At 41.5% G+C, this 25,869-nt stretch overlaps 10 protein-coding genes across 10 annotated transcripts; 7 read left to right on the top strand and 3 right to left on the bottom strand.

The window, feature by feature from the left end:
• Positions 1–244: 244 nt before the first annotated feature.
• Positions 245–1,137, bottom strand: SS1G_08797 (predicted protein; the record flags this gene model as incomplete). The annotated part of the gene is made up of 2 exons (XM_001589983.1): positions 245–430; positions 517–1,137. The coding sequence occupies 2 exons, from the start codon at positions 1,135–1,137 to the stop codon at positions 245–247; spliced, it is 807 nt and encodes a 268-aa protein (XP_001590033.1).
• Positions 1,138–1,652: 515 nt separating this feature from the next.
• SS1G_08796 (hypothetical protein) lies at positions 1,653–2,754 on the top strand (the record flags this gene model as incomplete). The annotated part of the gene is made up of 3 exons (XM_001589982.1): positions 1,653–1,671; positions 1,727–2,316; positions 2,371–2,754. The coding sequence occupies 3 exons, from the start codon at positions 1,653–1,655 to the stop codon at positions 2,752–2,754; spliced, it is 993 nt and encodes a 330-aa protein (XP_001590032.1).
• Positions 2,755–3,005: 251 nt separating this feature from the next.
• On the bottom strand, positions 3,006–4,367 carry SS1G_08795 (hypothetical protein; the record flags this gene model as incomplete). Its single annotated transcript, XM_001589981.1, has 5 exons — positions 3,006–3,409; positions 3,532–3,741; positions 3,863–4,111; positions 4,195–4,242; positions 4,301–4,367. 5 exons carry the CDS (start codon positions 4,365–4,367, stop codon positions 3,006–3,008), a joined length of 978 nt encoding a protein of 325 aa, XP_001590031.1.
• Positions 4,368–6,204: 1,837 nt separating this feature from the next.
• Positions 6,205–8,123, top strand: SS1G_08794 (hypothetical protein; the record flags this gene model as incomplete). The annotated part of the gene is made up of 4 exons (XM_001589980.1): positions 6,205–6,392; positions 6,448–6,487; positions 6,547–7,216; positions 7,405–8,123. 4 exons carry the CDS (start codon positions 6,205–6,207, stop codon positions 8,121–8,123), a joined length of 1,617 nt encoding a protein of 538 aa, XP_001590030.1.
• A 1,983-nt stretch (positions 8,124–10,106) lies between these two features.
• SS1G_08793 (predicted protein) lies at positions 10,107–10,433 on the top strand (the record flags this gene model as incomplete). Its single annotated transcript, XM_001589979.1, has 1 exon — positions 10,107–10,433. One exon carries the CDS (start codon positions 10,107–10,109, stop codon positions 10,431–10,433), a length of 327 nt encoding a protein of 108 aa, XP_001590029.1.
• Positions 10,434–11,890: 1,457 nt separating this feature from the next.
• On the top strand, positions 11,891–13,095 carry SS1G_08792 (hypothetical protein; the record flags this gene model as incomplete). Its single annotated transcript, XM_001589978.1, has 2 exons — positions 11,891–12,298; positions 12,349–13,095. The coding sequence occupies 2 exons, from the start codon at positions 11,891–11,893 to the stop codon at positions 13,093–13,095; spliced, it is 1,155 nt and encodes a 384-aa protein (XP_001590028.1).
• Positions 13,096–14,233: 1,138 nt separating this feature from the next.
• On the bottom strand, positions 14,234–14,957 carry SS1G_08791 (predicted protein; the record flags this gene model as incomplete). Its single annotated transcript, XM_001589977.1, has 3 exons — positions 14,234–14,319; positions 14,728–14,836; positions 14,895–14,957. The coding sequence occupies 3 exons, from the start codon at positions 14,955–14,957 to the stop codon at positions 14,234–14,236; spliced, it is 258 nt and encodes an 85-aa protein (XP_001590027.1).
• A 570-nt stretch (positions 14,958–15,527) lies between these two features.
• SS1G_08790 (predicted protein) lies at positions 15,528–16,263 on the top strand (the record flags this gene model as incomplete). The annotated part of the gene is made up of 2 exons (XM_001589976.1): positions 15,528–15,599; positions 15,688–16,263. The coding sequence occupies 2 exons, from the start codon at positions 15,528–15,530 to the stop codon at positions 16,261–16,263; spliced, it is 648 nt and encodes a 215-aa protein (XP_001590026.1).
• A 3,769-nt stretch (positions 16,264–20,032) lies between these two features.
• Positions 20,033–20,232, top strand: SS1G_08789 (predicted protein; the record flags this gene model as incomplete). The annotated part of the gene is made up of 2 exons (XM_001589975.1): positions 20,033–20,047; positions 20,095–20,232. The coding sequence occupies 2 exons, from the start codon at positions 20,033–20,035 to the stop codon at positions 20,230–20,232; spliced, it is 153 nt and encodes a 50-aa protein (XP_001590025.1).
• A 4,187-nt stretch (positions 20,233–24,419) lies between these two features.
• SS1G_08788 (hypothetical protein) lies at positions 24,420–25,545 on the top strand (the record flags this gene model as incomplete). Its single annotated transcript, XM_001589974.1, has 3 exons — positions 24,420–24,557; positions 24,615–24,993; positions 25,154–25,545. The coding sequence occupies 3 exons, from the start codon at positions 24,420–24,422 to the stop codon at positions 25,543–25,545; spliced, it is 909 nt and encodes a 302-aa protein (XP_001590024.1).
• Positions 25,546–25,869: the final 324 nt, after the last annotated feature.

The following is a 25,869-nucleotide window of genomic DNA, read 5'->3' as shown; positions in this document are numbered from 1 at the left end:
AAGAAAAATTATTCTATACTTGGGTAAACATCAAAGAATTCACCTACCAATACTTCATACCATTAATAGATGCTCTGACACTCGCAGATTATTGGCAAGGAGTTTTCAACCCGATCTACCAAAAACGCCTGGTATCTACCACCTTCCTCCATGCTCTCCCACATACTCCATGGAAATTAATTGCAAGAAAGCCAGCCCAGTATTCATTCCCCTTTGAACTCCAAATATCCTGTGTAGACCTTAATCATGCCTTGTGTTTCTCTTGCTCATGCTTTTTCTCCAATTGTTTCTCGATCAATTCCGCAACCTTCTTCGAATCAGCCTCCATTTCTCCATCACCTTCTCCTTCACCAATTTCTCTCAATGCCCCAAAAATCCATAGTTCCTTCAATTCTCGAGTCAATTTCAATAGGTCCTCTGCTGCACTTGTCTATTCATGTGTTTATTAGCAATGTTCCCTGAACTAAAAATCGAATTCTATCGAGACTGGGTAGAACAAAATGAAAATAACTATACTAAAGCATTGCTCTCAACCTCCATTCTTAATCCCTCCGCAGCAGCAGTCTCCTTTGCAAAAGCATCTTCAGTAGGTAACGCAGCGAGTACAACCAGGTTCTTGAAACGGGTGAGTAAAGCAGCTATCGCACGTTCTTGACGGTCTAGGAGTATGTTAGCTTTGAACTTGCGTACTCTGACTGTGGCACCAGGTGGTTCGATTAATATGACCTGTTTGAGCGAGCCGAAGCTTAGTATAACTTGATCACCAGGTTCAAGTTGGAGAGTACCATCCGTAGAAATGGATGCCACAGATTTATTGGAGGACAATCTGGAAACAGAGGGACGCAAAAGACGAGGGCGCGAGGCAGCCGTTGTGACTTCTTCCGGGGGGCTGGAGCTTGGTGCGTTTTCATCAACAGATTCATTGGAGGCTAACGTGGAACTTGGTAACATCTCATCATCGTATGCGAAGGGCTGTGAAAAGTCACGGGAAGGCTCGCCGCCATCCTGAGGTACACTGCGGCTGGACAGCGGAGCACCAAAAAAGTCGTCCATGGTATTAGATACAGCTGATTCGTTGGAAGGCCTTTTGAGCCTAGACTCATCACCCGGAAGACCGTAGGAATTGGGATCAGACATGTTGAAGTTGAATCGTTTTTATTGTATAAGATAACTCGCATTCGTAGTTGTCGTCACGATGGTGATGGTGATGGTGATGGTGATGTTGCTTTTGTTGAATTGAATTCATAGGAGTTGTAAAGAAATAATTTAAACTTACCAATTAAAGCAGTTGTCGTATGCTGCGTACCTTCCATGGTGAATGAAATATTTCAATAAAGTTTGCAATAATGCGATGCAATACGATGCAGGAAGGAGTGAATGTGAAGTTCAAGAAAGGAAAGCTCGAATTGATCGACCAATGCAAGATGCCCCTCTTTTAGCGTGACCCCACTTAAAGTTCACCGTTCTACTGCCCCCCTCGACTCAAACCCCCTTGCCAATCTATTTGATTCGCGCCCCGCAATCCATTCATCATTGTTGTTCTTGTTGTCGTGTCCAAATTTCTGAGATTTTTTGGATTCCTTTAAAGACATTGAATTAAATACATTCATTCTTCTTTACATTTTTACAGTGCAACAAGCAAGTCCTTCAAGATGCAGTCTGGAATAACAGGTATGTATACCAGCAATGTCTACTCAGCTGAGGAACTAACAACCTTCACAAACAGCCTCCCAAGAACTTCACACGGCATTCAAAACGTTCGTTTCTACAGAATCACAAAGAGGTCTCCTCTGTACAATTACTGGCGAAACTCTCACCCCGGCCGCTATTCTTGAGCCCTCCACTTCATCCTTCGACAATGATCTCAATCTCCTAGAACCTCATTTACAAGACAAAGCCGCCCTATACATAATACTCCGTCGTTATCCTTCTACAGACCCAGCTCCTTTCGTTGCCATAACCTATGTTCCTGATTCGGCGCCTGTGCGCCAGAAGATGCTATTCGCATCTACACGCCTTACTTTGGTTCGAGAACTTGGAATCGAACGATTTCGAGAAACCATATTTGCGACTATGAAGGAAGAGTTGACGCAAGAGGGTTTCGCTAAGCACGATCAGCATGTTAAATTAGCAGCGCCGCTGACAGAAGAGGAGCAAAGTTTGGGTGAGGTGAAGAGGAAGGAAGCAGAAGAGGGTAGAGGTATGAATGAGAGGAAGAGCCATGTCAGCAGTGGTATTAGTATGCCAGCTTCACCAGAGGCATTAGAGGCCTTAAAAGGACTCAATCAAGATGGGGCACACAATTTAGTTCAGCTTGTAAGCTTATTTGTTATCTGAATTTATAAGTATTTAATGGCTAACAAACTTTAGAAAATGAACATCGCGCAAGAAACCATGGAATTGGCTTTAAAGACACAAACCTCTATCTCAGATCTCAGCACCACTATATCAAACACCGAACCTCGATTCTCTTTCTATCGCTACACTCACGAACACAACGGAGCAACCTCTTCTCCAATACTGTTTATTTATACTTGCCCCTCCGGATCTAAGATAAAAGAACGAATGATATACGCATCATCATCTCGATCGGCTCAACAATTAGCTGAAGCAGAGGCCGGGCTCACCATTGAGAAAAGGCTTGAGGCTGGATCTCCTGAGGACATTTCTCAAGAAAGTATCGATTCGGATTTACATCCAAAATCAGAGGTAAAGAAATCATTCGCTAGACCTAAGAGACCTGGAAGAGCATAAATATTTAGGATAGACCTTCAATTCTGACGCATCATAATGGGAGGAAAATTCGCCTTTAATTGAATTTTTAATGGACGCTATGCTGGACTATGCCCCCCTACATTGAGAACGACATTTATACTAGATAAGAGTTCCTAGGATACCATATCATACAATGGGCATCATATATCCCCACACGTGGTTTCCATCTCATATTCTAAATATCTTACCCAAAAAGTCCTTGAACGCCATCTATCTATCAATATATCCATTCACTCCTCATACTTCCCTCCAAACATCGGCATATCACTATTTTCCAACTTCTCCTTCAAAAACTCATAAACGGTAAACGTAACCGCCTGACCAGGCGCAACCCGCATAATCCGCGGCGTAATCCCCTTGTAAAATGCATGAAATCCTTCCTGTCGGAACATATCCCCCGCAATCGATTTTATCCTACTCAAAGCCGTTTCTCCGGGCACGCCTGGTGTCTTCTGTAAACGTGTCTTGATGGTGTCGATGGGTGCGTTGGAGAGGGGACCCATGGCGCCGGATACGAGACCGATGATGGTGGTTTGATAGGAGGGGATGGGGGAGTCTGCGTATTGTGGTTGCCATTTTTGGAGGATTTCTTTGAATTCCGTGTAGGCTGTGAAGTTTACGGCTTGGTTGGAACCTAGACGTGGGGAGGGAAGAGTGTTAGTAGGGTGGTTTGGTAGGTGGTGGATGGTGGATGGTGGGGAGTGGTATGGAGATAAGGGAATTGTGAAAGGGTGAGGAGAGAAGTAGCATGCATACCTTGCCGTAAAGCAGTAAGTGATATTCCTCGATATAACGCGCCGATTCCTTCCTCTTTTACAACGGTGTATAATGCATGAGCCGCATTACGGTATTTGGGAATGTCGAGTGGATCGGCCATGCTGTGGTGTTGGGCTTGGAGACGGATTTTTATTACTTCCATAGGTGTTACGACGGCGACGGCTTCGGTTACACCTGCTGCTAGACCGGCTATAGGGAGTGTTATGTTAGCTTTTTGTTGTTTGACGTGTTATATTTCATTGTACGCTAGGAACTCTCAAATTTCCCAATTCTAGATCTTCAAAATAAGGGAATAACATGGGAAACGTACCCAAAAACGTAGCTCTTCCAGATACAATTCCCGTCTCCTTGTCGGCTAAAAATCTCTTGTATGCCTCGAAACTTGTAAATCTTATAGCCATCTTCGGTACAATACCAGTTATAACGGCACCAAGTCCTTTGTAGAGACCGAGGGGAGTTTCGCGCTTGATGATCTCGGCACCTGTGGTGATGAAACCGCGTTTGGGGGCGCCGGGAGCGCGAGCTCGTCGAGAGAGTTGCATGCGGACTTTTATAGTATCTATGAGGTGAATTAGTTGTTGGTTGAAAGTTTTGTGGTTTGGAAGGTGTTAATTGAAGGGGATCTGAGAGGAAGTGACGTACCTAAGGGATGGCATACGAGGGCCTCCATCATTCCCGCTGCTCCTCCAGCTGTAAGTTGTTAGACAATGTCCATTGCAAATTCTTGGCCATTGGGTTAGTGACTCACCAACAAGATTTGTAGCAGCTGAAGCTGGTTTCTTGCCATCTGTTCCTTTAACACTTTTCGCCGACATTTTGGGTATGTGTTACCTCCTCTCAGAGGATTTAAATGACTGTGGAAATTGGTCCCAATGAATTGCTCTGCTCGAGGCTAATATTTTGCAATATTGTTAGGTATTTGGATACAACAACTATGTGTAGCGGATTTCCTATGTCTCTAACATGTGAAGGTACACTTCTATATCTAGATGTTTGCCTATCCAACAGGTAGAGAGAAACAACAAAATAGAAATAAATTCCAAAGCACCTTGCTTTCACATCAAAAAGAAAGAGAATAATATAAAGTAAATAAAATGTGAATGTTGATTGCTCAATGGTGAATTTATGAGTCTATACCTTTCCGCTTGCGTTCGTTCAACTGGGCCGAGCTATCTTGTCCCGCGGCCCATCCCTCTCCCAAGTCATATTATACTACTACAGCCTTGCATGAATGGAGAAAAGAGAAGGGCGTTCCAATTGAAACTTGCGGAGCCCCGGACTCGGATGGAAGCTTGAGATGCTAAAGCTTGTGCTCGGTCTTGGATGTGCAAGTTGATGGCTCGGTTCAACGGATCTGGAATTTAGGGGACGCGGCGCAACGCATAGCTGGGCTTGGCCTGGTATGGAGGGGCAATTGCTGAAGTTTTGATGTGGAGTGTGGATGGATATTTGTGGACTTACTGTGGTTGAACTTACTGTTTGTATGAATTGCAAGTGGTTTCATTGTCGATGTGAGATCTTACCAAATGCAATTGAGACAAAGGATGAATGCGGTTGTATTTTCTGCCATTGTAAGAATTCTTTGCCAATCTTGGCTCAAAACTCCAAGCATTGATCACGAGCATCTGACATTGCTTATTCTCTGCATTGCGTTGTAATGCAGTACCGAGCCTTTTTCTAGATAAAAAAAATGATATCTCGAGATGCCCTGGTTATGTTACTCAAAGCTTGTGATAACGCGGGGTGGGCCAATATCAAATATCGGAGGTGGAATATCTCGGTTCAAGATGTAGTGCCGAGGTCCAGATTTGGCGCGAAGCAACACGTGACTGCTGAGAATCAGTCAATGTTCAAGTCGAATTGTCGGAAGATTGCTTCGATGTGAAAAGAATCCACTTATGGATGGATGGGATTGTATGATTCTTACGAAAACAATATGATTGTCTGAGTCATACATTGCTCTCATCGAGCTTAATAAGGGTTCTTTGTTTGTGCCGCCGATATTAAATCTTACATAGGTGGGTGTTCCCGTCAAAGTTTCTCCAGCAACACATAACAAATGCATACTAGGTAGATACTAGATATGTATCCGCGGGTATGTAAGATTTTATTTCTTAAAGATCAGTCAAACATCGAACAGATTAAATTTGCCATTGATATTTGGTATCTGGAAGTTTATATCTTCAATTTGTTCCTTGGCTTGTTAATGGCAATCCTACAAAATTACTGCAAACAGATGCACAGACTATCTCCAGACAGGAAGGTCACAAAAAAGACATTGATTACCTACTCCTTCCATTGCTCCTTCAAAGTTCAGGCAAACAACTTACCTAGAAATCTCCACAATATGCATGCATGTTGCACAACCAGCTTCAGCGAACCACAAGGTCGCAAATGGGTTTTGTATGCATTAATTGTATGATTGTACATGCATGTACGAGTAGTGCATTCCCATGTACAAATGAGGCGAATTTCAGCACGACAAGTGTTTCCTTATCCTCTGTGTTTTGTTTTATTTTATTCTCTTCTATCTTCAATCTTCAGATGTGATTTTGTGTTGAAAAAAATATAGCACGGCTTTGGCTGTCTATATTGTCGATATTTGTTTATTTCTTGGTTCCCTTGTGCAGTGTACAGTGTGTTTGCGACAAGATGTTAGAAGCAGACGTGGAGGACGAGGAGTTGAGGGTAGCGGATAGATTGGATGAATTGGATTATATCGATGAGGAATTTCTCGAGGATAGCGAGACTTCTTTGCTTCGAGAATCGAGTGAGACAGAAAAAGATGTGACAGAGGCTGCGACTTTATATTTAATATGTCTAGCCATCAGTACTGGAGGGTAAAATACACCGCCTTGGAAACATATCTTATCGTCCATTGCTTACATTCGATAGACTTCAAGTGATATGGACTGCCATTATGTCCCAAGGCTCTGTAAGGAAACTTTTTGCTCTTTCCATACCAATTATCATGCCTATAGCTAATTATCCAAGCCATACTTGGTTTCACTCTCAGTTCCCAGCTACCTCATCTCCTTAGTTTGGCTCGCTGGGCCCCTCTCCGGCGCCATTGTTCAACCATATATTGGCATCCTATCCGATCGTTGTCAACATCATCTTGGTCGCCGCCGCCCATTCATCATCATCGGCACTATTGCAACAATTATTTGCATCCTCGCACTTCCTTGGACTACCGATTTGATCACATACATGTTTACCCTGTTCGGCGGTTCCCCCTTCGGTCATGGTGCAATGATATGTAAAGGTTTCATGGCCGCTGCTTGCATATGGGCTTTGAATATTGCAATCCAACCTGTGCAAGGAGGACTTAGGGCAATCATCGTTGATTGTGTTCCGCCGAAACAGCAGGTCCGAGCATGTGCATATGCCAGTTCTGCTGCGGGGATAGGATCAATTTTAGGATATACCGCTGGTTATGTCTCTTTACCAAAGTATCTACCTTGGCTTGGGGATACGCAGCTAAAAGGACTTTGTCTGATTGCTTCCGTAGCATTGGGCTCAACTGTTGCGATAACTTGTTTCACTGCGAAGGAAAAACGTTTTGTCAATTTGGATGCAGGGTTCGAAAAACAGAATTTGGCAGGGACATTTCGTCAGATTTTGGGGAGTATGAAGACATGTCCGAGGGAAATTAGAAAGATCTGTATGGTTCAATTTTTTGCTTGGATTGGCTGGTTTCCATTTTTGTTTTATATTACCTCGTAAGTTTCAAATATGCCCATCTCGTGACTTTCGATTATATACTAATTAATCGAATCAGATATCTAGGCGGTCTTTGTAAGTTTTTCGCAACACCTAAAATGAATAAATAACTAACCTAACGCCATTCAGATGAAGTGGAATACAACCCAATATCCAAAAAAGCAACACCTACCCTCACATTCCCAACCACCCCACCTCTTCCACCGTCACCTCATTCAATCCGGCATGCGACATTTATTATGATTCTCTTCGCCGTTATCGCACTCATCTCGAACCTCACATTACCTCTGTTTATCTCCCCTTCCTCCAACAACTCTAAACACCAGAAACCAGCTTTTTTGGCCCGCCTCCATATTAGATCTCTGACCCTTCCCCGCGCCTGGACACTCTCTCATCTCCTCACCACCCTTCTAACCATCTCCACCCTAGTAGCTCAGACCTTCCTCTCCACCTCCATCCTCATCATTTTCCTCGGTATCTCCTGGGCTATCACTGCCTGGATTCCTTTAGCTCTCATCTCCACCCAAATCTCCCAATCTCAGATTCAATCTCAATCTCAATCTCGCTCCACTATCTCCACCTCCTCCATTCCCCTTTCCTCAATATCCCAACCCACCTCTCCTTCTCACAAAAGATACAAAACCCGAGGACCACTACAAGCAGGCACTATAATGGGCATCTACAACATTGCAATAGCTCTCCCACAAATTATCGCCGCTGTACAAGGAAGTCTTATCTTTTGGGTGTTGGGAGAAATCGGAATTGTGGGCACGGAAGCAATGGGTTGGATGATTAGGTTGGGATGTTTGGGAAGTATGTTCGCGGCTTGGTTGGCGGATGCTTTGTAATATTTGCGATTCGTGGGGATATTGACGGTTTCTGAGGGGTCGGGATTATACTGTATGTACTTGAATTTAGCGGTATACATCCTTGGAAATATTGTAACAGCTTGCAAGGGATAAGATTGGTATTTTTTTTTACAAATGATAAATGCATATTTCCAAGATTTCCTCGCCTTGATATCTATCACCTGGTCATCACACTAAGTAGTACTAACCCTCTCTCTCATACTCCATTTGTAATGTTTCCCAATATCTTCCTTTCTTGCGCCTCTAGCACGCTTTTCATAATCATGTAAATTATAGTTTAGATTATGATAGAATATATGAGTAGAAGAAAGTGGAAGAGAGTGGAAGAATAATATTTAGATCCATAGCATCAGGTTCGACTCCTAAATTCTGAATCCGGATAGATTACCTTTTGCACATTTCACATTATTTCAACATATTTTTCATATCTTTTCATATATTGAGGAGTCTTTGGGTAATCATTCTCTTCTTTTTTGAATCTTTTTGCCCGATATTCACGCGGTAAGGTAAAAAGAAAGAGAAGTGGGTGCGAAATTTTCTATTGGCTGCTTAGAAATGGAATCATTTGGGCTAGATTGGTTATCTAGAGGATCAGACATATTTAAGTGAAGTGCAAGCAAGTTCTAGCTCGGAGTTATTGAGATTCGTTGAAACTTGATTGGAGGTCGAAGGAACTTACTAGTTGTTCACATGATCTTCTATTTGTGTTTAAAAGTAACTTTTTAGGTGGTTTTATGGTCAGCTCCAACTTGACTATTGCTTCTAGATAGTCCTGGGTCCGGTTTTCAGAACGATATATTGATTGGTATCTTGAGTACCTGTTTAGATAAAGAACGTCTGTGAACCTATTAGCTTGCAGGGATGACACATTCTATCAAGATATGAGGCGAACTAGGTTGGAGACCGTTGAATTTCACTGTCAAAATTCACGTTGCCGTTCCTAGCGGCCGGTCCAAGAAAAACCTTTTCTCGAGATGAGATGCTCCAACTTTCAGAGACGTGTCTTTATCATTTTGTGCCAAGTCACCTCGTCAATCTTCACTGGTACATCTAGTAACTTCCAGTAGGTAAAATATTACTATTTTAAAATTATTTTCCAGGATTGGAAAGTTCTAGTTGTGCTGAATTTCTCAGTATCTAGAAGCACCTGGACAATTCTCCGGCTTCATGCTAAATAATATGTTCTAATACTATTGAACACCTAACTTTCAATAGCTTTTCGATTTTTTGACTCGTGATTCTCATGTTTCTCCTCGAGCGTTCTTTCCCGTAGCTCTTTGTCGGAATTGAATCTTCGTCGTCTAGATCTATTTGACTAGGGGCTCTAGCGAGCGATTAGCTTTTTGACTAGTAACAAGCGCGAAACTTATCTGGAACTATGGAGTAATCGAGTACTAACTGCTAAGTGCACGGACTTGTGGACAGATATGAATGACAGGTCATGATAGTAATATTACTAAATCACACATGTTCTAGACGTGCAAGTTTCTATCTGGACTGGTCACGAGTGGAATCTTAGATCACCACCGTAAGGACTCAATGGGTATTTAGTCTATGAAGTCTCCCTCTTCCTTCCAAATTAACCTACAGCTTCAACCTACAGCTTTACCATACTATTATTACCTTACCCATATTTACCTCACAATCACGCCTTACACAATCACAACACCTAACACCTACTACCAAGCTTTTAAGGTATGCATTCCCTTTTCCCCGTTTGAACTTATTTGTTTAGTTGTAAATGTGCCTTACTTTTGGTTTATTGTTTACTTTGTAATTGTAATTTACTTTCGATTTATTGTTTAGTTGTAATTTGTGCTTTGCTTCCAGTTTACTGTTTACTTTGTAATTGTGATTTAATTTCGATTTATTGTTAGTTGTGACTTAATTATTCATAATGTCCTGTTGTTCCAATCGAATCCGTACATTTTATCCACCTAAGTATCTAAACCATAAATCCAGATGTTCAACTTTACCGTCCATTTCAACCACGCTATCATCCGGGGTGATCGCATCCTTATCCGCGCCACCTACGGAAGCACCCCCTTCCACCTTGGCGATTTGGAGGGGCACAATGTCACCGGAAGAGTTGTACCAACTCCTTCAGGTGGCATTGAGCTCTTCACAGTAAGGCTCAACGGCCAAGTTGTGGCCTTTGAATTCGATTCCTTCAATGCGTTGGAATTCCACGAATTCATCTCCAGCCAACTTCCTCCAGCTCTTCGACCCGCCCCCTTGACTGGTCTTGAGGAGAGGATCGCACTTCTCCTCTCGCGCCACGCCAATTAGGGGGTGGAGAGCTGGAGGGAGGATTGGGGGAGGAGGGGTGGAGGGAACGGAGAGAGGGGATGGAGAGGGGGGGCAAGGATGGAGGATGGGGAGGGGAGGGCGAAGTGGGGGTCAAATTTGGGCCAGGGAGTTATGTACATAGCGATCACATGATTGATGGAGGTCGCTCGTACCAATTTTTTTTTTTCCAAATACTTTAGTCCTGATGCAATCTTGCTTCGTGAGTCGTGACATAAAACTTGTGTATAATTAAGGCTTAGAGACATTTTTGCCAGTAAAGTCGGGAAGCTTTTAACTGCTTTTGAATGTAAATGTGAGTCATGTGATGATTCTAATGAATGATCTAATAGCCTGAGTCACTTAGTCCAGCTAGTCTATGGCAGCATACGCCTTTAAGACTCTGAGCACTAAGTTATATGTTCCAAAAATACCATGAGTCAATCTCTGGGTATCTTAAGCAGTGTACATCATATATACGCCAACACCATAGGCTGTACCCATATTGCTCATATTTAAAAATGTCCAAAGATAGTTCAGGTTGAAACATACCGACATTCCTATGAACGAAAGAGGGCTCTCGATCTGCGCGCAACTATCTACTCGATGAGTAAACACACCACAGCCACGCTTCTATCTTCTTCGCCGATCCACTGCGAGACTAATCCGGCACTCACCAGGTACAAATTAAGAACTAATAATCGATGGAAGGAAATTTACACACAAAAAATGAAACGAATCGCAATGGTAATTGGCAAATCATTGCTGCCCTTTTAAGGGCTGGAGGAGATCATGGAGGAAGTGGTAATTGCAAGCGTAGAAGCTCTAGGACAGGCAGCCTGTAAGTAACATGCGAACACATCCTCATGCTTTTGCGCCTTTATTTAATCACCTCTCACTTTGATGATGGCGTGCATAGTGAATTAGCAAAGAGACGGAAATAATGAAATGCTGAACATACTTATCCATGTGAATGGCAGATAATCAAACTAAGCTGCTGATGGAGGAAGAGTTGCTGTGATCCATTGAAGCTACGCTACGGATGCATACAAATGAAATGCAATTCCTAGGGATGTGAAGACACGGATAGTGGTGTCCAAAGGTGCTGAAAATAATAGCAGTAGGTGAACTATTGCTGTCTTCACTTGCAAAGTATATACCTCGAGGTAATTTCAGTACAAGGCCGAGACTCGGTTGAGATAAATAATCATATATTGGGCTGTGTCTGGCCTGGAGGAAGTGGAGCAATACACTATTTGGGGAAATACAAGATATTTATACAAAAGCCACTGTATTTCAAATACTCAAAACCAGTAAGCTTCGCTTCCTTAGGATTGTTCATGTCGTTGAGGTTCGGTGCTTATTAAGCAGCACGGCCGATACGGCCGCATGGTCCGCATCAGCTTTAAGATCAGTTTATCAATTAAATCCTCACGAGTTCACCTTAATAATGCTCAACTATGCGACGTGTTGTAGTAACAGGCCTCGGAGCCATAACACCACTGGGCGTAGGGATCCGACCAACATGGAGTCGCCTTCTTGCAGGAAATAGTGGCATAGTTTCTCTTCCCTCGAATTATTTTGAAGCCTCACAGCGAGAAAGTCTACCTAGCACGGTAGCTGGTTTGGTACCGTGTGGCAACGAAGGGAAAGATTCATGGCGACCTTCGGATTGGTTAGAAAAAGGAGAAGACTCACGAATGGCCAAATTCTCGCAGTATGCGATTGCGGCTACAGAAATGGCACTTCAAGATGCCGGATGGAAACCGCAGAAACAGGAGGATAAAGAATCTACTGGCGTTTGCCTTGGTAGTGGCATTGGGGGTTTGGATGAGCTTTATACGACAAGCAAGAACTATTCCACAATGGTAATACTTCATCTAATTCATTTAAAATATTAATTGAATATCTGTTATAGGGCTACAAATCAGTGTCTCCCTTCTTCGTACCGAAACTTCTCATAAACCTAGCAGCAGGTCACATTTCAATGAAATATGGATTTGAAGGTCCAAATCATGCAGTTACCACCGCTTGCACAACTGGCGCACATTCAATTGGTGATGCATCTCGGTTTATTGCTTTCGGCGACGCAGATGTGATGATAGCTGGTGGTTCTGAGTCTTGCATACATCCGTTAGCTTTTGCCGGCTTTGCAAAAGCTCGTTCACTCGCTCGCCAATACAACGATGATCCCGAATCATCCTCTCGCCCTTTCGATCGAGATAGGTGTGGTTTTGTGATTTCAGAAGGAGCTGGGGTGGTTGTTTTAGAGGAGTTAGAACATGCTAAAGCTCGCGGAGCTGAAATATATGCCGAGGTCCGTGGATATGGCTGCAGTGGTGATGCACATCATATTACCGCTCCTAGAGAAGATGGAGCTGGCGCATTTTTAGCCATGAAAAGGGCTCTCAAGAATGCCAGGATTGCGCCACGGGAAGTCGATTACATTAATGCTCATGCTACAAGTACACCTCTAGGTGATGCTGCTGAAAATGCTGCCATCACCAGGTTGATGCTTGGAGAGGAAGGGGTTGGCTCCCCAGGTCAAATTGCAGTCAGCAGCACCAAGGGTGCTATTGGACATCTGCTAGGTGCTGCTGGTGCCGTAGAAGCTATCTTCTCAATCTTGGCAGTGAAAGAGGTACGAAATAATGTTCATATGTAATCTTCTGTTTACTGAATTCCTTCTAGAACATACTTCCACCCACACTCAACCTACATAATCCAGACGAAAACATGAATTGCAATTATGTCCCTTTCTCGGCACAAGGGAAAGAAGTTAGGGTTTCAGTGTCTAATAGCTTCGGCTTTGGTGGCACAAATGCCTCCCTCGCGTTTTCGAAATACGGTTGATGTGTGAAAACGTAGTGTGCTTTATTTTTCGTGCCTGGCCTCATACTACATACCCGAATCATAAACCTTTCTTTGTATAACCAGGTCCGGGGGTTGTTCCCAACTCCAAAAGTTATGAATTCGGGTGTGCCAATCAAAGCTTTATTTGGGCCTATGCCATAAGGTCTTAATTATTCAGGACCCAAATCACCTGCACATTTTATACTTCGTCGAATTGGTCAATGCAACGATACGAGACGATAGAAGTACTCAGCACTGCCAACCTCAAAATTAATAATATGGGCAGCCTTGAGTTGTCCTGGAAAATCGACATGCCTGTCCCGAGTAATAATGTACTGGGAAGAGTGCTTTGCGGATCGTTCTGGTGGAGTATTAATTTAGGTTCATGCCACAAAATAACGCAATCAACCAAACATTGTAAGGAATGCACAACCTTAAGTCTGGTGCTCGTAGAATTTTCAGTCCATATTGGCATTGGATGTGTGAAGTTTCATACTCCATGAAGTAGTACCCTTAACTTTCACAGGGCTTCCCTGTTGAGATGCTTTTTCCTCGATAACAGCATGATAATGCTTCCCAGAATCGATTCACATCTTCCTACTCTGGCGCTCCAACATATCGAGGTATTATTGAATCGTGCTTTGGGTAACCCTTCTTGGCTTTCAGCTATATCAGAGGACCCATAAGGTTACTTTTTTGTCTTAATTTTTGCTATGGCTGGACCTGCACTATCACCAACTACTTCATTATCAAGAATCAACTTTTGCTTACAGCCTCCGTACTGTAGGAAAAATCACTTGCACGGGTCTCAGGCCGTCAATTTTGAAACATGGTCGCGGAAACAAAAGTGGTCAGGCCAAGAATTTTTGTCAACATATTCCATTATCTTTGTATTGATTTTTCATGAAGTCTATCCTTGAATCCAGAGGAGCATGAATGGTTATCGAAATTCAACATCCCTCATAAACCGGCTCTTTCGAGGAAATGACAGTGTACTCTCTCCTTCTTTTCTTGTTGGCTACGATTATTTGCCTGCCTTGCTGAAGATTATATATAATGTGCAGGCGAGGAGTCAATGGCGAAAGTAAACTTCTGAGGTAAAATTCATATTTTATCACGTCGATTAGATGTTTAGCGTGTTTAAAATCAGAGTGGGAGTAATATGTCATACTTACTTTCGTTGTACAATTATGTTAAACCACCCGCCCTGGGAAGTCATGAAGAAAATGAGATTTTTGTGCAGTCATTTGACCCACCAGATATTTTCCGAGTTAAACACATGAGAGTGTCAATCCCGTTGCGAGACTCACGAACTCGGTAGAAATTCAGCAGTTACGAGGATAATGAAGTGTCTGTACTGATCCTTTTAGGAAGTCTCGTCGATCTCTACAATCGTGCATTTACTTCCGTACTGCATCAAACCCACGTTTCATTTACAACATACATGAAAATCTCATCTCATGATCAAAAGTGCACCATTTCTTGTCCTTTAAGGCGTTTTCTTCAAGAAATTCCAGACATTGACAGGGTTTCATGTTAATGCGATTATCTTTCTATATATTGTACAAGTAGGCTGTCCGGAAATAATTCGCCTCACGGATTATCCATTACGATTTTGGATATTCCGCTCCGTAAACGGATATCCGTGTATAATCTGTGGGTACCCATGGCCATGGGTTGAGGATTTATCGGTAAAAATATAGGAATGCTGTAGCCTCAAAAATTTAAGCAAATATCCACTCCTCAAATAATTTACGGATGATCTGCAGATTACCTGTGAATTATCTACAAATTATCCATTTGGTAGATGTTCACAAATGATCTACAAACAATCTATTGATACTCTATTTAAATTTTCCAATAATCCGTTCTGCAAACGGATGATTTGTGGATTATCCTCAGAGCGATAATCCGCCCCGCAGGGCCCCATTGCGCAGCGTATACAGTGACAGTAACAGTACAAGCCATAACTACCTTACCAGGACTCTGCCTAGCACCGAGGAGATTCAGCTCCTCCATCTTTACTAGAAGGAGTGGACTGGATCCAACTGTAGCTCGTTTATTTTGTGAAAGGATGCAGGTAGGTACTAAACGGTACTAGTCCACAAGTTCTTAGGTACCCCGATCAGATGCTATAAGTCGGTGCTGTTATCCGTGAAGTGAAATTCATATTTAATGCAGTATATCTATATCATCACCAGATCCAACAAACAGTCTTCATAAATACTAGTCAAATTCTTCAATATGCTCTCCAATGCCATTATAGTGCTCCTAGGACTCACGATTCTTGATGGCGTGGGATGCCTACCCATTTTGGTGAGCCACCTTTCTCTTTTCTAGTATACAATTTTGTGCTACTGGGAGAAATGAGAACAAGCACTTGCTAATAGTGTCTGCATCATAGAATTCCATCGAATCAGGAAACACAATCACAATCAGCCTTCGAGATGGTGCGCCTCTCGATACATCCTCAGTTCTTGTTAATTCCCTTAAGGGTACTGTGGGTCCCGTTGTGATGGATAGACTTGACGACTTACCCCTCATTAAGAATAGACATGGAAACAATGGTCTCGGTAATCCAAGTTCTCCTGCGACTCTCGATGATGATGTTGAAGATACAACAATCGGGAAAAGAGACACGCCTAGTCTTATAGGAGCACGTGATAAAACATCTGCATCGCCGCTCGTCACACATTCGGAGGAGAGAGAATTTGAAGATCACATTCGAGCAGAAAATGCTTTTCCTCCTGCTACTCTCGAGGAACAAGACCCTGAAATTACAGGTGATTTGTCGAGCCTAATAGTAGCTCCACTACAGGTTGTTGATTCCATCACGAGAAGGTCAGAAATACTTAATCCTTCAGAACTTTTAAATGGCGTCATTCCATACGTTCAAGGCATTACCGATACCACAGAAACGGAAGTTGCTGAGATACTCGCAGCGGCTCGAGAGATAATTGGTTCAGTTGGGGATGTCTAATGATTTCATGTTTTGGAGAGAATGTGGTGGTGAGAAGGGGGGCAAAATGGAAGTCTAGGAGGGATTAGAATGTTGTGGTATTTATTTTACGGAAGAATATTAGAGGATATTCTGGGACTGAAGGCTTTTTTTTTAGAAACCACTTGCTGAAGGAAAGGAGAACACAGACTGCACTTAAGGATAATTACTCTGGGGTAAGCATTGATAGGCCTGGGCAATACAAAGTGTCGGTTTTGATATGCACATATATGGATAACCTTGAGATTCTGGACTCATAATATACCCGTGCGGCTGTGAAGCTGGCCTTTACTGGAATTAGCTCTTCTATTCACTGGGTCCAAACTCTCACTTAGCCATTACATAAGAAGATCAATCTTCAGGTCTCCGCAAACAGAGTATACAATTCTTATCAATGAATCAAATGTCAATGCATCGTTCCGTATCATGAAAAACTAAGAATACTACTTTACCCCTCTTCTCGCGCCATGCATGAAGTGCGCTAACTAGTGTAGTATTCTCACTAATTTTCTGTGATCATCATCATAATTGCGCGGAGAAAAAAAGGTCAGCGGTCTGGTTATAAGCCTAGTTCAATCATGGCTTTTAAAAAGAAATTGGATTTTGTTCTATACAGTTCATGTTATACGCTATGGATTAAAGAGTCTCTCACGTGAATCGAAATTGATGCCAAATAATCATTGCATTCCGTTCTCCAGCGTAAAAGCTGGTGGTTCTAGGACTTTAAGACATTTCTGTCGCCTCTTGCTCTCTCCTATGCAGAATCTCCAATGAAACGGATACCTCGTATTAGTTTGTTGGCTTAAGCTTGTGGGTTTATAGTTCGTAAGTTTAGATTGTGAATTTTGGTAAATTGTGAGCTTAAATTTTAGGTTTTGATACATTGTAGAATTCATACACTGGAAATTTAAATAAATTTTGCGACCTAGGCTGCGAGCCTTACTTATGGGGAGGAAGAAATGCTGAAAAAATGTTATGGGTTCGAAAGAAGAAGTCCTTGAGGAACTAAGGCGGCTGGTCTTTAGATCCTAGTGCAGTACTCTTAGAATGCTTTCGACGAAATCAAGTACGAGAGTAATATGGTAAGCGTAGTGTAGCCGTAAAATCAAACATTATGTATGGTAAAGTTATTATGATCTCAGAGTTAAGTTTTCTCAAAAAGTACTAGCCCCGTCAAATCAGCTCGCTAACCCGAATATGAAGTCGCAAACTCAAAATTTAGGTGGCTGTCAATATCAAGCCTCAACTGAATTCCAATGCACGGATACTTGTTAAAGTGTAAATTTGTAGCCAATAGTAATCATAAACTATCACTCCAGATGCTCCGACAATTGTCACCCATGTGATCACTTTAAGTCGAGTCTACCACCACGTTTTCAGCATTCACCCTCTCTATTCATCGTACAAATTCATTACAATGCAACGAGGAAAGAGAATAGTCTCAGAGACTGGAACTTCTTTTGATTATTGAGTCTGCACTTAGTCTCTGCAGTCATACTTCTTTATAATCCTCTCCACGCATAGCTGTTCCTAGTGAGGCTCACGTTAATAACATCCGTAACACTTATCAGTAATTAGAAATGGCCAGATAAAATTTCACCCCGTGGCCTTCTAATTTTAATTATCTATAAATTTTAATCAAACCTGTCAAGCACTTTTGTTGCATGTGTACAGTCTTATTTTACAATGTGCATCCCAATAAGTACTTGAGCACTAATGTAGTATCAAATGGTTTCGATAGCTCCTTCTCCCTGCAGCTTTTCCTGTATTGTTTTGGTTCAAGATGATTGGACAGATCTCAAGCCAACCCGCAAAGTTCTCGCTAGCATCACTAGTACTCCGGATGAAGTCTAAATACTTTCCTCAAGGTCTTTTGTTGCATGTCTACTATCTCATATACACCGTGCATCCCAGCAAGCATTCGAACGCTTATCTACTAGTATCTTAATAGTTTCGATAAGTCATTTACTCCCTGTAACTCCCTGTACATTATTCCAATCCGAGATGATCGAATAAAGCTCAAGCTAACCCTTAGAGCTCTTCTTAGTGTCGCCATTATTCCGAATAGAGCCTAATTACAGTCCTCAAGCTGTTTTGTTGCATCTCTTAAATTCCCTGTTGCGAGGCTCATCCTGACAAATGCACAGGTTAGGTCCATAGTAGCATGTCATGACTCCCTCAAATCGTCACGGTTAGGATAATTAGCCGAAGAAGCCAGCACAAACACTAAAAAGTTCGCTTAACTTCATCATCCACCCCAAATCAAATCTTAACGACTTCTCTGACACAGGTTTGTTGCATATCTAAAATAAATACACGGACCATAACCACAAATTATAAGTTTCCGAGCGAAAAAATACGATACATACCTCCCCCTACTGTTCCACACCTTGTTGATCACCCTTTATTTTCGAATGCATTCCAATCTGTTGCCCAAAAGTGACGCCACTCTTGAGGAGTGGTTAATTGGGTTCATATAATCATTCTTCAGGTCAACACTCCCCCTCAGGGATTGCCGAATCAGGATATGCCATTATTTTTGAGGCTATTCCTGGATATGATTGGCTGATCCGATCTGAGTTGATTGGCCGGATAACATAGTCCTCTGCCTTTTACTGTCTAACATTTTTTCTAGACTCTGGGGCATGTATGCAAGAGTAGGGTTCTGAGAGCATCTGATTGGCTCTACCCCTCTTCAGAGGCTTGTTCCGTCGAGGTGCATGGGGATCGCTCGCTTGGAGTTTAGGAGTAACTCTCATTGGATGCGATATAATCGATAATGTAACTTTTTACTGAAGAATATGATGATTGCAAGTTGCGCTGGTAGTGGAAATTATAAATGATACCACTGGACCATGGGACCGCAAACCGGGCTCATAACTGTTGCCCAAAAGTGACGCCACCCTTGAGGAGTGGTTAATTGGGTTCATATAATCATTCTTCAGGTCAACACAATCACTGTTCCAGAACACATTCAAAACTTTGTTGCACATCTAGACTTCCAAATTGCAAGGGTACTCCTAACAAGTTCTAAAATGGTGCCTAATGATAGAATAAACTATTTCAGATGCTGTACCTAAGTACCAGTTATGTGCCAATTAAGTGCCAGCCAGATACCAATACGGGAGCACTTACCAATAATATACTCCAATCGCAGCCTTCAGAGCTATTCTAGACAGCTTTGTTGCACATCCAATTTTCTGACAGCAGGATGCATCCTAGGAAGTGTTTGGGTAGCATCGGATAGGAACATGGTCGGTAGAATCTATAGTTGCAAGCACTGAACTCGAGCCAATCGATTCATTTTGATACTATAAATGAAGATGAAGATTAATTCGTTACACATCTACCTTCTCCAAACAACGTGGTGCATCCCAACAAGTGTTCAAATAGTATTGGGGAAATTTTATACCGTAGATCCATAGCTACAATTACTAAATCTAACCAGCAACCTATCACGGGCAGTTACACACTTGCTAAAATAAGATACTGCAACTGCAGTTTAGCAATTGTTTTGTTGCACATCTACTTTTCAAATAGCAAGGTGTATCCAGGCAAGTATTCAAATGGTATTGGAAGAGATTTGTCCGGTACAACCTATCACTACTATTATTAAGTTAGTTCCACACTTTCTTAAATAAGATACTACCATTGCAGATCAAAAATTGCTTTGTTGCATATCTATAAATATTATAACATGGCTCATCCTAACAAGTATTCAAATAGTATTCATTAGCCTAACAACTACTTAATGCGTATCGATGAAGTATAAGCCATTGAAAGCCATATACACTGACCACATCTCTTTAAAAGACTTTTTGCATATCTGCGGTTACATTTTACAAGGCTCATCCTGTCAAGCGTACTCAAAAGCTCAAATACAAAGAAATCGTCCATGTAATAGCTCTGGCACTACTTCATTCGCTGGTTGCCGGACCCCTTCTACTTTAGATTATCAAATAGTTTGGTATACATGATGTATTAGCTGATTGGGCTATATATTCAAGTTCTAATTCATGGAAGAGATAGGTTAGATCTCCGTTAATATTGGAAACCCGGACCAGGACTGGATTTAAGTCTCGTTTTCTAGCCTAGATTATCGAGCCCGTTTTTCTTTTCGAGACAATAGATCTTCGGCTTTTCGGTTTGATTAATCAATTATTTTCATATAATACATCTTATGATCATTTTATCATATAATAGTCATACAGTATATCCATTTGTATGCTATAATAAATATACTTCATCTATCTCAAAAACTTAGATGGTTACCCAAACTTTTGAAATCTAGATTTATTAGTTTAAAATTTTTGCTCAATTTATTTCAGAAAATACTATATATTTTGAAAGAGATCTATGTATTAGTCATTAAAATACCCCCGGACATTAGATGATAAAGTTATTGAACACACTACCTACTCCACCTTCTATCCAAGTCTCCTCAAGAACCTGGCAGCCACGAACATTACACAGTTCTGTTGCATATCTACTTTTTCACATTGCAGGGTTGAACCCAACAAGTCTTTATATGTAGTATTCAACTTCCACGATCGCCTGTACTATCATAGTACTACACCGTTCAAATTTAAACCTCTCCATTTTATATCAAATTCAAACTCTCTTCAAGGATACCCAATCACGTCTCCTAGGAATCTTTTGTTGTATATCTGCATTTCTACATTGCAAGGTTCAACCCAAATAATCTTTGTACATAGTATTCAGCTTTGACGATCGCTTATATTGTAATGCAATAATATTCAAACTTCGACCTTATCATTTTATGTTCAATCCATACTTTCTTCAAGAGTATCTAGTTATGCAATCTAAGACTTGATGTTGCACATCTACATCTCCATATTGCAAGGCTCACCCCAACAAGTGTTTACGTATAATATTTGGCTTCCAGTCATCTCCATTACAACACCATACTAAACAAACCTAGCCTAGACCTCCTACTTTTACATCCACACCGAATTTTCTTCAGTGGTGTCCATTTACACTTTCTAGGAACTTTTTTTGCAGATCTGCAGCTTCATATTACAATAGTCATCCCAACAAGCCTCCATGCACTTATTGATAGTTACACTCTCCCTGTGCGCATGGAAAATTTATCACACATTATTGAATGACTTGCTATCATCTTCTTTTAGATTGAAAGTGGAGTGTGACACACTTTCCGCCGCCTAAGTGGCACTTTCGATCACTACAATACACTTCTCAAACCAATAAATTCCTATTATCCATCTGAGCTCAATCCTGTCTAACAGTATCCAATCACGCAATCTAAGACATAATGTTGCACATCTACATTTGCAAGGCTGGCCGCAATAGCCTTCACACATTATCAATCATTGCCCTTTAGTTCTTTTGATGCTAGACTATACCACAGACCAACGAAAAATTAATCTCTCCCTATGCCCGGATATTTTCAAGCATACCCAATCACATCCCCTAAAGCTTAATGTTGCACATCTACATTTCCATTTTACAAGGCTCACCCCAACAGCCTTCACATACCATCGATCATCGTCCTTGAGCTCTTCCTATATTTGACTATACGAGTCAAACCAATCGATCATTGCTTTCTCCCTAGACCTGATTACCTTCAAACGTACCCAATCACGCAACCTAAGACTTTGATGTTGCATATCTACATTTCCATATACATGCCTTACCCCAACAAGTCTTCATGTAATATCGATCGTTGCCCTTTAGCCCTTTTGTTGACCTCCTGGGATCTTGGCAGCATATGCATATATAGTACATATGCATATAAGGAGCAAACAAAACTCAACTTTTAATTCATTCTTTCCTTTTTGGTATACTGTTTGTTTGCTTTCAATATTTTGATTTCAAAGCACTTTAATTCCGAAGGCCGAATACCCAACCTATTCCTTCATTTTTTGAATATATACTCGCAGCTTAACTGCTCAGCTAGAAAATCAGTCAATTCAATCTGATGCTCTTTCTAGTCTCAAGAAACCCAACACCTTTCCATACTTGGCTATACGATTTATACCAATTAAAAACTACTTCCTCCCTAAACTCGATTATCTTCAAGCATACCCAATCAAATCCCTCAAACAATTCTGTTGCACATCTAAAATCCCATATTACAGCATATATCCCAACAAGCCTACTTCTTCTACTTACTATCCTTCCAATCCCTTATCACCTTTAGATCGAACCCTCGAATAGGACTTTCGGGGACCCCGCTGTTAGGCTTAACATGGCAAGTACGATTATAGGTCTATATAATAAAAAATCCTAGCTCCAATAATAGGACAAGCCTCTTTACACTTACAAGAACAACCCATCAATCATACTTTCAGAAATTATATCATATTACACTTAAATATAAACCACTATTCATCTATCATTCACCATCTTGTAGTAGTATATGTTTAAGAGTGGAGTATGATGCACTTCCTGACCACACAAATATAGCAAAATACTTCAAGTCCGCGTTTCTAAGCTTTCCTACGTTAACAGAAAGAAAATATTCCTAATCAGTTATATCCCAGAAGACTTTCCTTCTAACCTTTACTAAAGTCTAAAACTAGTCTTACTTCTAAAACTACCTCGCTTAAAAAGCATGTGCTAAGGAACATCTCTTTCAAAATCACAAAATATTCATCCTAATTCCTATTTATACTTCCGCTACTATAAGACTTTAGCGAACCGTTAAAACTAATATCAAACTTAAAATCTCCACGAATAAGTAAACCCAATCAAGTATCCCAGATAATTGTTGTTGCATATCTATATTTTTTAAGATTATTACAGGGTGCACCCTCGCAACGAAACTTCAGCTGCAGGTAATTGAAGTACTTGAGTGCTCAAGTAGTGTTATTAGTTTTATCAATTGAGTATTCCACTTCAAATATTTCTCAACAAGCAAGCCATTTTTAAGTTTATCCATCTTCTCATTTCACTCATCGTTCATATTTCTTATAAATTATACCAGATCCAACCTCGCCCGATGTAACAAATGCTATTATATTCGGAATATATAATTATAGGTTCATAACGATAATAATATATCAACCATCTTCACACCTGACACAAGATACGAAATAGACTCTCAGGCTTTCCTAGCTCCAAGTCATTCAAATTCTACACTACCCTACTCAAATTCAACCTACCAATATCAAAACTAGAGATATACACCTCGATAATCAATATATCTTAAACTCCACTCCACTGGTGCTCTTACAATTCAAAATTTCTCCTTCGTTAATTATTCCTCAGATCTGCTATGTATTTCCAATAGATGCTCAATTATGAATATACTCTATAGATGAGGACTAACTCTAGTGTACATACTTTTACAATTTCATAGTTTAAGCCTGTAATTAAAATATATTTCTGAAAGTTTCCGACGAATGGAAGGCCAGGTGAGGTTATAATATTCTGAGTTTCCCATGAGATCCATGCCAACGAATCAAAGGCCTAATAAAGCTATAGTACTTTAATTGCAATTTATATATGATTTGGAAACTACTAGTTTTAGAATTCGGGGCTGGCCTTATTTATTTATTTAGATCAAGTTATTACAGATGGGGAGGGATTATATTGAATTTAAATATAAATATAATAATCAAAAAATTAACTCCTCAAGTGTTACGAGGTTTGCCGTCTAGATCACGTGGAAGTGCTCTAGGCTCTCGAAGTGGTTTATAACTAGGCGTCAAGCAGGGACTTAAGTAATGACAATAATGATATGCAATTCGTAACTAATAGTAGAGTATACTAAATGATTGATCTTGAGCACGAAGCTCTACAATAAAGAAATTCATACTGAATATATCGATCTTCATGCTCCCTTGGATCCTTTTGGATCCTCAAGCTCCAAAAGCTCCAAGTCACGTGTTTTCTGACGGTGCGTGCGCATACGATCCCAAAGTGACCCAGATCACATATTAATTCGGGACAGCCATATAAATCTACTCAACAAAGTGATCCTCACTTGTGCAAAAGCAATTCTCCCGGTATACAAAACCACGAACACAGCGGTGCTATACGAGGAAGCCAAACTCAGGCCCTCCGAAATCGAGCTAAACTTAGCCTCACAAACATATGCTGTGCGAACCTTCAGACTAGACCCTTACCACCCCCTCAGAATTAGAGCGAAGAGCATGATCAAAGCCAAAGACCAGAACCGAACTGTAGATACAAGACTTTCAAGTTTCATCACAGCATTACCAAAAGCCGAATATATAAATCCATTAGCTTTCCCTTCATGGGAACACAAGGAATCGAGAGCAGAAGCCGAGGTACGTGTAGCTGGCCCGATGGGCAGAACAAAGGCCCAAGCAGCTGACGACTTCAAGGCCTTCCATCCTAAGATCCCAAGGAGTGATATACAGATCTTCTCGGATGGTTCAAAAAGCGAAAGCAAGGACGGCGCCACCGGAGGTGGCTTTGTAATCACACAATTTGATATCCAAGTGGCCCATTACTCCTTCTCACTTGGCACAAATGCAGAGGTATTCGACGCGGAAGCTATGGCTGCAGTAACGGGGGCAGCAAAGGCCCTAGCGCTTCCATCAATCAAACTTGCTACAGACCTATGGATCTTCTTGGATAACTACGAAGTAGCCCTAAGATTAGGCTCCCACTTCAATGGCTCGTCTCAGGCGGTCTTCGAAGATTTCCTGAAGCTCACACAGGCCTGGGCCGCTAGACCGAGGCTCCCACATATCCCCCCTGGTAAAATACGCATACACTGGGTCCCAGGGCATCTCAACATTCCAGGCAACGAAATGCCCGACAAAGCAGCCAAGGAAGGGGCAAAACTCCCCCCCCCCCCCCAACCCGGCCTGCACGTTAGCCTCCCTCAAAAGACTAATCAGATCAAAGACCAATAAAGCGGATAACCAATTGTGGAACACAGTCAGCCCTCAGTATTACAAAGATCTGCAATATAAGCACACTTCCAATACAATTACTCTCTCCTTAAAAAGAGCTACACTTCACTACATTCTTGCAGCCAGATCACAGCATGGTGACTTTGCGGCATATCACGAACGCTTCAACCACACTACAGCTCACACTCTCTGCTCATGCGGTAAAAGGAAAACCCCGTTACACTTCTTCTTCTGCAAGAAAGGCAAAGCTTACAAAACACTTACGAAAAGCCCACCATCTGAAGCCATCCCCTGGCTTCTAGGCATCCCCACAGGTGGTCTCGCACTAGCCAAATGGCTTGAATCCACCAAATTCTACACAGATATCTGCCCACAGCTTGTATCTGCAGCTTAAAAAAAAAAAAAAACAAAGCCTCTCCTTCGTTTTCCCTCTACTTCCTGTATCTCCTTTTTCAAACAGGTACTCAAAGGGCTTATTCTCTCTCCCCCTCTTCTCCTTCCTTCTCTTTACATCTCTATTCTTCTCTTCTCTTTTTCTCTTCGTTCCTCCCCTTTCTTTAAAAAGGGAAAAAAAAACAAAAAAAAAAAAACAGTAAATACACAAGATAATTCAACAAAAACGTATGAGGGGAAGGGAGAGTGATCAAGAGCCAGTGATCTAGTGGACGAGGAGGACCACAATATTAACCACTAAGCCAACCGGCCCCAAATCTGTCGC

The sequence above is a fragment of the Sclerotinia sclerotiorum genome, genomic scaffold (assembly GCF_000146945.2).
Source record: "Sclerotinia sclerotiorum 1980 UF-70 scaffold_12 genomic scaffold, whole genome shotgun sequence".
NCBI lineage: Eukaryota > Fungi > Ascomycota > Leotiomycetes > Helotiales > Sclerotiniaceae > Sclerotinia > Sclerotinia sclerotiorum.
This window is presented reverse-complemented; position numbering and strand designations above follow the sequence as displayed.